The 11,425-nt window shown below is 46.1% G+C and overlaps 1 protein-coding gene across 1 annotated transcript in view; it reads left to right on the plus strand.

Moving 5' to 3' along the window:
- The window catches only part of anapc1 (anaphase promoting complex subunit 1), a 28,164-nt gene extending 16,771 nt beyond the window's left edge, over positions 1-11,393 (plus strand). Inside the window, 7 exon segments of the mRNA XM_045211478.1 lie at positions 58-149; positions 6,318-6,355; positions 6,463-6,514; positions 6,516-6,639; positions 6,744-6,967; positions 7,175-7,248; positions 10,247-11,393. Of these exon segments, the coding sequence (XP_045067413.1) occupies positions 58-149; positions 6,318-6,355; positions 6,463-6,514; positions 6,516-6,639; positions 6,744-6,967; positions 7,175-7,248; positions 10,247-10,650 (1,008 nt within the window). The 3' untranslated portion in view covers positions 10,651-11,393.
- The last annotated feature ends 32 nt before the right edge of the window (positions 11,394-11,425 follow it).

The raw sequence follows: 11,425 nt of genomic DNA on the forward strand, positions 1-11,425 counted from the left end.
GTGTTGATTAAATTACTCTTATGGCACACTGCTAATTGTTGTACTGTTTATTAATAGGGATCTGCAGCTGGAGAAGTGTATCAATCTGTACTGGCGAGATTACCCCTCATTCAACACCATGTTCAAGGGGACCTGCATCATAAATCACGGCAAGAGGCAAATCAACTCCTCTACAGGGTGTGTAGTCCCCTTTGCACACGGAGAAGAGAGGGCAAGGCTACTACTTTTGTTCTCCCTGATGGACACAGAAAAAAACCAGATTGCTCGTTGTGATTGAAATGATGGTCTGACTCCGAGTGATAAGGACAGATGTCTGTTGTCATGGTCACAGTCTGTAGTCACGGAGCCTGTTGTGACCGTTTGACTGATGGCCCCCGTGGCCCCACTCTCCTGCAGCCCAGATGATGCGTCCAAGCTTCCTGAGGGTGGAGCCTCCCTGTGTTCAGCAGGCTCAGCAGCTTTCTGAGGGGAGAGGAGGCAGCACCCTTCCCCCTTCCTGCCCAGCATCTGTGAGAGGACCAAAGTACTCGTGCTGGTATGCTATCATCATCATCGTTGTTTATTATCATACACTGTTTCTACCTTTGCCTCATGATGACAAGGGAAGGAAATATACAGAGCCATATACAGTGGGGAAAAAAAGTATTTAGTCAGCCACCAATTGTGCAAGTTCTCCCACTTAAAAAGATGAGGCCTGTAATTTTAATCATAGGTACATGTCAACTATGACAGTCAAATTGAGGAAAAAACAATCCAGAAAATCACATTGTAGGATTTTTAATGAATTTATTTGCAAATTATGGTGGAAAATAAGTATTTGGTCACCTACAAACAAGCAATATTTCTGGCTCTCACAGACCTGTAACTTCTTCTTTAAGAGGCTCCTCTGTCCTCCATTCGTTACCTGTATTAATGGCACCTGTTTGAACTTGTTATCAGTATAAAAGACACCTGTCCACAACCTCAAACAGTCACACTCCAAACTCCACTATGGCCAAGACCAAAGAGCTGTCAAAGGACACCAGAAACACAATTGTAGACCTGCACCAGGCTGGGAAGACTGAATCTGCAATAGGTAAGCAGCTTGGTTTGAAGAAATCAACTGTGGGAGCAATTATTAGGAAATGGAAGACCTACAAGACCACTGATAATCTCCCTCGATCTGGGGCTCCACGCAAGATCTCACCCCGTGGGGTCAAAATGATCACAAGAACGGTGAGCAAAAATCCCAGAACCACACAGGGGGACCTAGTGAATGACCTGCAGAGAGCTGGGACCAAAGTAACAAAGCCTACCATCAGTAACACACTACGCCGCCAGGGACTCAAATCCTGCAGTGCCAGACGTGTCCCCCTGCTTAAGCCAGTACATGTCCAGGCCCGTCTGAAGTTTGCTAGAGTGCATTTGGATGATCCAGAAGAGGATTGGGAGAATGTCATATGGTCAGATGAAACCAAAATAGAACTTTTTGGTAAAAACTCAACTCGTCGTGTTTGGAGGACAAAGAATGCTGAGTTGCATCCAAAGAACACCATACCTACTGTGAAGCATGGGGGGTGGAAACATCATGCTTTGGGGCTGTTTTTCTGCAAAGGGACCAGGACGACTGATCCGTGTAAAGGAAAGAATGAATGGGGCCATGTATCGTGAGATTTTGAGTGAAAACCTCCTTCCATCAGCAAGGGCATTGAAGATGAAACGTGGCTGGGTCTTTCAGCATGACAATGATCCCAAACACACCGCCCGGGCAACGAAGGTGTGGCTTCGTAAGAAGCATTTCAAGGTCCTGGAGTGGCCTAGCCAGTCTCCAGATCTCAACCCCATAGAAAATCTTTGGAGGGAGTTGAAAGTCTGTGTTGCCCAGCGACAGCCCCAAAACATCACTGCTCTAGAGGAGATCTGCATGTAGGAATGGCCAAAATACCAGCAACAGTGTGTGAAAACCTTGTGAAGACTTACAGAAAACGTTTGACCTGTGTCATTGCCAACAAAGGGTATATAACAAAGTATTGAGAAACTTTTGTTATTGACCAAATACTTATTTTCCACCAAAATTTGCAAATAAATTCATTAAAAATCCTACAATGTGATTTTCTGGAATTTTTTTCTCATTTTGTCTGTCGTAGTTGACGTGTACCTATGATGAAAATTACAGGCCTCTCTCATCTTTTTAAGTGGGAGAACTTGCACAATTGGTGGCTGACTAAATACTTTTTTTCCCCACTGTATATCGCTCTGGAAATATATACAATACACTTTTTTTCCCAAGAGATAATGGCCATGTATGGGGGAGTTTAGAGTTGGCTTGCGATATCAACATCTCCAGTAGGGGGTGCCACTGACAACTGAAAACCCTGCAAAGGAATTTGCATTTACAGTGAGGGGAAAAAGTATCCCCTGCTGATTTTGTATGTTTGCCCACTGACAAAGAAATGATCAGTCTATAATGTTAATGGTAGGTTTATTTGAACAGTGAGAGACAGAATAACAACAAAAAAATCCAGAAAAACGCATGTCAAAAATGTTAAATTCATTTGCATTTTAATGAGAGAAATAAGTATTTGACCCCCTCTCAATCAGAAAGATTTCTGGCTCCCAGGCGTCTTTTATACAGGTAACGAGCTGAGATTAGGAGCACACTCTTAAAGGGAGTGTCTCCTGAGTGGCGCAGTGGTCTAAGGCGCTGCATCGCAGTGCTAACTGTGCCACTAGAGATCCTGGTTCGAATCCAGGCTCTGTCGCAGCCGGCCGCGACCGGGAGACTCATGGGCGGCGCACAATTGGCCCAGCGTCGTCCAGGGTAGGGGAGGGAATGGCTGGCAGGGATGTAGCTCAGTTGATAGAACATGGCGTTTGCAACGCCAGGGTTGTGGGTTTGATTCCCACGGGGGGCCAGTATAAAAAAATATGTATTCACTAACTGTAAGTCGCTCTGGATAAGAGCGTCTGCTAAATGACTAAAATGTAAATGTATAAAAGACACCTGTCCACAGAAGCAATCAATCAATCAGATTCCAAACTCTCCACCATGGCCAAGACCAAAGAGCTCTCCAAGGATGTCAGGGACAAGATTGTAGACCTACACAAGGCTGGAATGGGCTACAAGACCATCGCGAAGCAGCTTGGTGAGAAGGTGACAACAGTTGGTGCGATTATTCGCCAAATGGAAGAAACAGAAAATAACTGTCAATCTCCCTCGGCCTGGTGCTCCATGCAAGATCTCACCTCGTGGAGTTGCAATGATCATGAGAACGGTGAGGAATCAGCCCAGAACTACACGGGAGGATCTTGTCAATGATCTCAAGGCAGCTGGGACCATAGTCACCAAGAAAACAATTGGTAACGCACTACGCCGTGAAGGACTGAAATCCTGCAGCGCCCACAAGGTACCCCTGCTCAAGAAAGCACATATACAAGGCCGTCTGAAGTTTGCCAATGAACATCTGAATGATTCAGAGGAGAACTCAGTGAAAGTGTTGTGGTCAGATGAGACCAAAATCGAGCTCTTTGGCATCAACTCAACTCGCCGTGTTTGGATGAGGAGGAATGCTGCCTATGACCCCAAGAACACCATCCTCACCTTCAAACATGGAGATGGAAACATTATGCTTTGAGGGTGTTTTTCTGCTAAGGGGACTGGACAACTTCACCGCATCAAAGGGACGATGGACGGGGCCATGTACCGTCAAATCTTGGGTGAGAACCTCCTTCCCTCAGCCAGGGCATTGAAAATGGGTCGTGGATGGGTATTCCAGCATGACAATGACCCAAAACACACGGCCAAGGCAACAAAGGAGTGGCTCAAGAAGAAGCACATTAAGGTCCTGGAGTGGCCTAGCCAGTCTCCAGACCTTAATCCCATAGAAAATCTGTGGAGGGAGCTGAAGGTTTGAGTTGCCAAACGTCAGCCTCAAAACCTTAATGACTTGGAGAAGATCTGCAAAGAGGAGTGGGACAAAATCCCTCCTGAGATGTGTGCAAACCTGGTGGCCAACTACAAGAAACGTCTGACCTCTGTGATTGCCAACAAGGGTTTTGCCACCAAGTACTAAGTCATGTTTTGCAGAGGGGTCAAATACTTATTTCCCTCATTAAAATGCAAATCAATTTATAAAATTTTTGACATGCATTTTTCTGGATTTATTTGTTGTTATTCTGTCTCTCACTGTTCAAATAAACCTACCATTAAAATTATAGACTGATCATGTCTTTGTCAGTGGGCAAACGTACAAAATCAGCAGGGGATCAAATACTTTTTTCCCTCACTGTACATCAGGGATCATCAACTAGATTCAGCTGTGGGACAAATTATTTTCTTTTTTCTTGAGCGAATGGTCAGGGGGCCAAAACATAAATGCAAATAATTTGTAGAATGCAAATTGACTCAATAAGCCCAAACAGATATATTTGACTAAAACAATCATTTCAAACCTTACTTACATTTGTATACAATCATATATCTCTGCATTATGCGTGGGAATACGTTCTAACAGATTTCCTAAATTAAAATCACTTGGAGCTGATATGCTGTTTTTTTTTAACATTCTTATTGCTGCCAGTTGGGGAACCCTGATTTCCATTGTCCTTGGTGTGAGGTAAGTAGACATAACCTTTGGCTTGGTTAGCTACAGCACAGCTAGATGACCTCACGACATGACTGACATGGTACATAAATTCTGTTTTGACAATAAATGGTTTCTGGATATTTTGAGTGACCAATGTCAACACATAGTCATCCGTGTTCTAAATAAACATGCTACTCCCTGGGTTGATTGGAAGTCCCCTAGCACCCGTGGAGCCAATGGCAGGTCGTGCTCTAATAGGATTTCCTTTTTAAAAGGGGTCATCAAGCATTAACACGCATGCTCTGTTTAAATGTCAAATAGCTATGATATAAAGCTTCATGCCAATCAGAGAGGGAGAGACGGAAGCATTTTTGCTGTGTGTAAAGACAGAGGGAATGTATGTGTGAGAGTAAGAGACTGTGTGTGTGTTTGACACAGCGAGTGTGTGTCTGTGTACTCTACTATAATTAAGCCCTGGTCGGATGTAGGGCTGAATTACAGGTGGGTGGGGTGGAGGAGGCTGTTCTGTGCTGATGACCAGGCCTTGTGCGTCTCCTCCCGTCAGGCTAAGTGAGGTGACTCATGTCACTGCTGAGAGACTGACAGCCTGTCATACAATTACAGAATCTATTTACCTCATCACTGTCTCTCTCTCGCTTACGCCTTCAATCTCTATCTCGCTTACTCTGTGTCTCTCACTCCCTCTCTCTCTCTCACTCCCTCTCTCTCTCTCACTCCCTCGCTCTCTCTCACTCCCCAACTCTCTGTCTGTCTCTCTCAACAGACCAGACGCTGACGTTTGTTTCTCTGTCTTCTTCTGCCTCTTTCGCTCCCTCCCCCTCTCAAAGCTACGCCCTGTACATCATTGGAGATGGCAATGCCACTTCAGTTGGATGTTTCAAAGTATTTGGCTAAGCTCTCTGCAGGTGGGTTTCTGTGTGTGTGTGTGTGATTAATGAACAGTATGCCCCAAGATTCCCTGTGACATGCCTTACACATGCCCACATGTCTCCGACATGCTTGTCACAGCGGTCAGTCACTGACAAGGTTGAAAGGCGTTTGTACCATGTCCATCCTGTTTTTTTTTAATGTAAAGAGTTCATTTGGCCATTGTTATGATGCAAAATGCATCATACGACGATGATTTCTGTATTTAAAAATTATAAATCTTGAAAACTTCATTGCTAACAAGCTGAACATTTTGGGACTATATCAACAATGGACTAATGAAACAATTACCAAAATATCATTTTTGGGTGGAACTTCCCTTTAAGTCTCCAAATAAATATTATTTGGCATTTTGGAAAGAAGTATGCATTCTGGTGACGATTGTGAGGCTGAAAGGCCTCTTGGCTTCTTTTGTCGTTCCCCTGTTTTCTCTGATGACCCATTTCACACTTCCTGTTCTGTGACAACTGACCTACAGCCCTCACATGGCATCTCTCATCTCTCTCTCACAGGCCAGAAAACTGTAATTGCAGCAGCTTTGAGGAGGTGAAAACCTACCTGGAACACATTTAGCCTGAATCAGTTCATTCTTACAGACTCTTGATTCCCCTATAAAGCCACAAGAAGAGTTCACTCACTTTATGTCCCTCTAGTAATAGTAACAACTACGAACTAGACTCTTGTGCTAAGGTTTTAACCATGCTTTTCCAACGTAAGACTTCATTTTCACTGTCAACTCTACACGTTTGTAATACCTGTTTCTTTTCCAGACATAGCCGTATGAAGCCTGACGCTCCAAATAAGTTTGTCTGAAAAGCTTGTTGTTTGGCTAACATCAGCAGGTAAGACTCTACATTAGGCCTAGAAACATCTCCACAGCCTGTCTAATGTTGCTTTGTTATAGAGACTTTGCTAGTGTGAGACTCTTACATTCATGTGTTGTGTTTAGGTTTCACATTGAAAGACCTGGAATCCGCGCTCTTTGGTGTGGCTCTGCTCATCAGATGCGATCTACCAGTGTCGAGAGTAACTCTGCTCTGACTGGTCAGAGGATGTCTGCCTGTTGATTGGGTGAAAGGACCTCACCAAGAAAGCACACAAAGTGACCGTGGCCAAATGCAAAGCTGTAAGTTTGAGTTTTGGGGGTTATTGGACAGTTTGGGCTTCATCCTTTACAACCTTGTGGATTTGGAGTTAATGTTTGTCTGTTTTGTGTGTGTGCGCATTCAGACGGTGGGTCCGGTGCTTATGCTGGAGGCTCCAGCCACCACAGACGCAGACAAGGAGGTTGTTATGACTGATCTGAACCAGGATGTGATTGGTCTCATCTGGAGCCAGGACCTGCATGTCCAGGAGGCCAGATGTCTCCTCCAGAGCTCCCGACCAGTCCGGCTCAGCGTGGTCCACCTGGCTGAGGTCAGCGACCACGAGGACGTAGAGGAGAAGGAGAACAAGTGAGTATCATTCAAGTGATGGCAGCTATCCTAGATTATCTCATTCAAAAGCAGACTGGCCCAGGTTATAGACAATATCCATTAATAATCTGAATAGTTTCAAGCATGTACTGTAGGTGTGCTCTGTAGTTAGCATTTGGTCTGTAGTTGTGCTGACTGTTGTTCTGATGTCCCTCCCTCCTTCCTTCCCTCCCTCCCTCCCGGCAGAGACCTGTTCACCATCTTCTCCTACCACCCTGTGTCAGCAGAGCCCCTACCAGTGTTCAAACTCAACCTTACTGGTACTGTATCCCTCAGGCTTTTCTCATACCTGTGTGTGCGTGTCAGTCTGAGAGGAGGTGTCTGTGTAGGGTGTCCAATCAAAAATGCATATTTTGACCAATGGGTAAAATAAAGTTAATTGTGTAAATAATCCTCTATGAAAACCAACGGTCCAAACCTCAAGTCTCTATCATAATCTGTTCAAAACTTATTGGAGTTTTTACCCTGTCACGCCCTGGCCGTGAGAGGCCGGTTGTCTTTAGTTGGTTTGGTCAGGGCGTGAGGATCTATGTTAGTATTTCTATGTTTAGGATCTAGATGTGTATTTCTATGTTTGGCCGGGTGTGATTCCCAATCAGAGGCAGCTGTCACTCGTTGTCTCTGATTGGGAATCATCCTTAGGTAGCCCATTGCCTACTGTGTATTGTGGGATCTTGTTCCTGTTAGGCTGGTGTGTGTTTAGCCCTTTGGACTTCACGTTACGTTGTTTCTTGTTTTGTTTATTGAGTTTAATAAACATGTACGCTTTTCATGCTGCACCTTGGTCTGACCCGTCTCTCAACGATCGTGACAGAAGATCCCACCAAACGAGGACCAAGCAGCGTGGCCAGGAGCGGACATCCTGGACATGGGAGGAGATCCTGGATGGTAAGGGATCTTGGACATGGGAGGAGATCCAGGCTGGGATGGATCGCCGTCCTTGGGAACAGACAGAGGAGGCCCGGGTTAGAGAGGAGCAACGGCAACACAGAAGGTGCCGGCCGAGGAGGAAGCCCGAGAGACAGCCCCAATAAATTTATTTTGGGTGGGGGGCTAAAAGGGTGGTCGGGGATCGATAGAGAAGAGCCCCGACCACTGCACTCGTGGGGGCTCAAGGAGGAGTCCTCACTGGAGGAGGACTGGGCGCGGAGAGTAAAAGACTGGTACAGTCAGAGATCTCTAATGACAGTTCCCAGTCCAGTACGGCCCGTCCCTGCTCCTCGCACCAAACCAGTGGTGCGTGTTCCCAGTCCAGTCCGGTACGGCCCGTGCCTGCTCCCCGCACCAAACCAGTGGTGCGTGTCGCCAGCCCGGTACGCCCCATTCCTGTTCCTCGCACCAAACCAGTGGTGCGTGTATCCAGTCCAGTACGGCCCGTACCTACTCTCGCACCAAACCGGCGGTGTTTGTCGCCAGCCCGGTACGCCCCGTACCTGCTCCCCGCACCAAGCCAGTGGTGCGTGTTCCCAGTCCGACCCGGCCCGTTCCTGCTCCTCGCACCAGACCTGTGGTGCGTGTTTCCAGTCCGGCCCGGCCTGTTCCACCGGTGCCTGGTCCAGCAACGGTCAGCGGCTTCATTCCGGAGTCAGAGCATTTCGCTCCACCGGGGTCCAGTCCAGCTCCGGTCAGCGGCTCCACTCCGGAGCCAGAGCAGTCCGCTCCACCGGTGCCCAGTCCAGCTCCGGTCAGCGGATCCATTCCGGAGACAGAGCAGTCCGCTCCACCGGTTTCTAGTCCAGCTCCGGTCAGCGGTTCCACTCCGGAGCCAGAGCAGTCCGCTCCACCGGGGTCCAGTTCAGCTCCGGTCAGCGACTCCACTTCAGACCCAGAAGTCAGCCCCTCTCCAGCGTCGGGGCCTCCCACACCAGGGTCCAGACAGGGCTTGGTGCATCGTGGGGGGGATTGCTGATCCAGGCCCAGACGTCAGCCCCTCTCCAGGGTCGGGGTCTCCCACACCAGGGTCCAGACAGGGCTTGGTGCATCGTGGGAGGAAAGAGAGTGGAAGCATCGCGCCTAGTTAGTTAGTTGGTTTGGTCAGGGCGTGAGGATCTATGTTAGTATTTCTATGTTTAGGATCTAGATGTGTATTTCTATGTTTGGCCGGGTGTGATTCCCAATCAGAGGCAGCTGTCGCTCGTTGTCTCTGATTGGGAATCATACTTAGGTAGCCTGTTTGCCTACCTTAGTTGTGGGATCTTGTTCCTGTTAGGCTGGTGTGTGTTTAGCCCTTTGGACTTCACGTTACGTTGTTTCTTGTTTTGTTTATTGAGTTTAATAAACATGTGCGCTTTTCATGCTGCACCTTGGTCTGACCGGTCTCTCAACGATCGTGACATACCTGTGTAGGATGGCCAGAATTAGGGTGACTAAATCAATGAAGTGTTTTCATATTTTAGTATATGCTTTTCATATTAATTCGAAATCGCTGTTCTTTTTCAAAGATTTCTCACAAAACGAGCGTATCGCTGTGAAATGTCAACGGAGCACTGAGTGTATACCAAGCTTTTAATTTTCAAAGCCTTTTAAATTTAATTTCACGGCAATTTAGCTTTTTGTGACCCCCGGAAACAACTTTATAGAAGACCACCTCAACATGTAAAATCCTCAAGTCACTGCCAGAAAGCGATACCGCTCCGTCAACAGCTTGGTGCTTATTATAGGATGTATTAGGGAACGAAATCCGACTTTTTGGATATAATATTAATGATATGTTAGAGAAAGACCCCACTGAATGATTCAGAACATGAAGAAAATCATATTTGTCTTGGTAAAATGTATTTTTATAAAATAAGAAAGTGAAATTTCGTCACCAAAGTGTGTTTTCACCCACTCCGGGCAGAGTGGGTGGACACCTAGTCTGTGTCTTCAAACACGTTTACAGAACTAGTTATGTCAAAGCATCAAATACAGGAGTATGTTGTTTTTCCTTTGAAGGGCTTTGAAGATCTGAGTAAAAAGGCTCTATATAAGTTCCATTTCTGGATGCGTTTGAACAGCAGCCCACAAGAAGCCACACAAAAGGCTCACTTCAGTAAGTCTGGAGCCATCATTCCAGCTGGTTTTTCAGTGTGTTGTGTTTTAGGGCAAGGGAAATATTGCAATGTGTGTGATCACTGTCCTGAGAAGCAGAAATGTATTTAGAGCCCGGCAGGCCATGTTTACATTGGTCTTTGGTGGCAATGTGATTGTGGTCTAAATGTAAGTCGAGAATGCATGCGTGTAGGATTGGTCACAACCTGATATGGAGTCTTGTGGTAGATCTGAACAGTGGGAACATTGACCTTCCTCCCAAAAAGACGAGCTGGTCCAGCTTTCACAACGGGGTGGCTGCAGGCCTGAAGATCGCCTCAGCCTCCCAGGTAGACTCTGCCTGGATGGCCTACAACAAACCCAAGAGCCTCGATCAGGCCAACGAGTACACAGGCTTCCTCATGGCTCTGGGCCTCAACAGGCACCTCAGCAAGCTGGCCACACTCAACATACATGTCTACTTCACCAAGGTGAGTGTGCATGCAAACACATACAGTCACACACAATTACAGTATCTCACATACACACACAGTCACACACACACGTTTTCGCTAACCACAAACCAAGTCACTTCTGCAGCCCTCATTCTGAGAAAAGCCAGTGAAGCCACCAGCTGCTCTGGGGTTGAGTAAAGTTTTTCTCATTAAATGTTTTTAAGCTTCACTAGATTGCATTGGTTTTAGAAGAATTCGTCTCTCAGCATCCTGTTATTTTTCTCACATGAAAGTGGGAAGGCCTCCGTGCGCTCAGAGGAGAGTTTCACTTTGACTTATCCCTGGCAGTGACGCATAGCAACTTTCTCATTTCTACTAAAGAAGGCCACGTGGTCATATCTAACACATCTGTCAGCTCAGGAAATATCAGCGGTTATTTACTAGAATATATAGTAGTATGTTTTACTACTATTCTCGTTCTTGCTAGCATGTCATCTGTGCCAGGAAAGATAAGCTGATATTTGACCACAGCAACGTGTTAACTTTTTAAAAGTCTGCTGCTGGTACTGTTATGGTCTAATACAGCAGCCCTTGATAGGTCAAAATGAATGTTGAATGATTTAAGTATGAAAGGGGTCAGCTGATTTATGCAAAATGAGTACTTTGAAATGTTCTCATTAGTTTCCTTTATGTCATTGTGTGATGATGGAGAAAACAACTACTTTGATGCAGTGTAGTTTGGATCCTCCAAAAAGAGGAATAGGGCGAAAAATTGTCCTCACTCAGCATATGTTGAGCAAAGAGCTGTGATCTGTTATAACCTTGTTGTTTTATACCCGCTCCACATTCAGCCCTACACAGTCACTCATTCAACTCATAATCTCTCTATTAAACAAGTGAACCCCGCTAAGTAGGAAGTCCATGGGGGACTAATGAAAATGGCTGCCAGTGTGTCCTCAGGGCCATGAGATGA

Source organism: Coregonus clupeaformis, chromosome 37, assembly GCF_020615455.1.
Source record: "Coregonus clupeaformis isolate EN_2021a chromosome 37, ASM2061545v1, whole genome shotgun sequence".
Taxonomy (NCBI): Eukaryota; Metazoa; Chordata; class Actinopteri; order Salmoniformes; family Salmonidae; genus Coregonus; species Coregonus clupeaformis.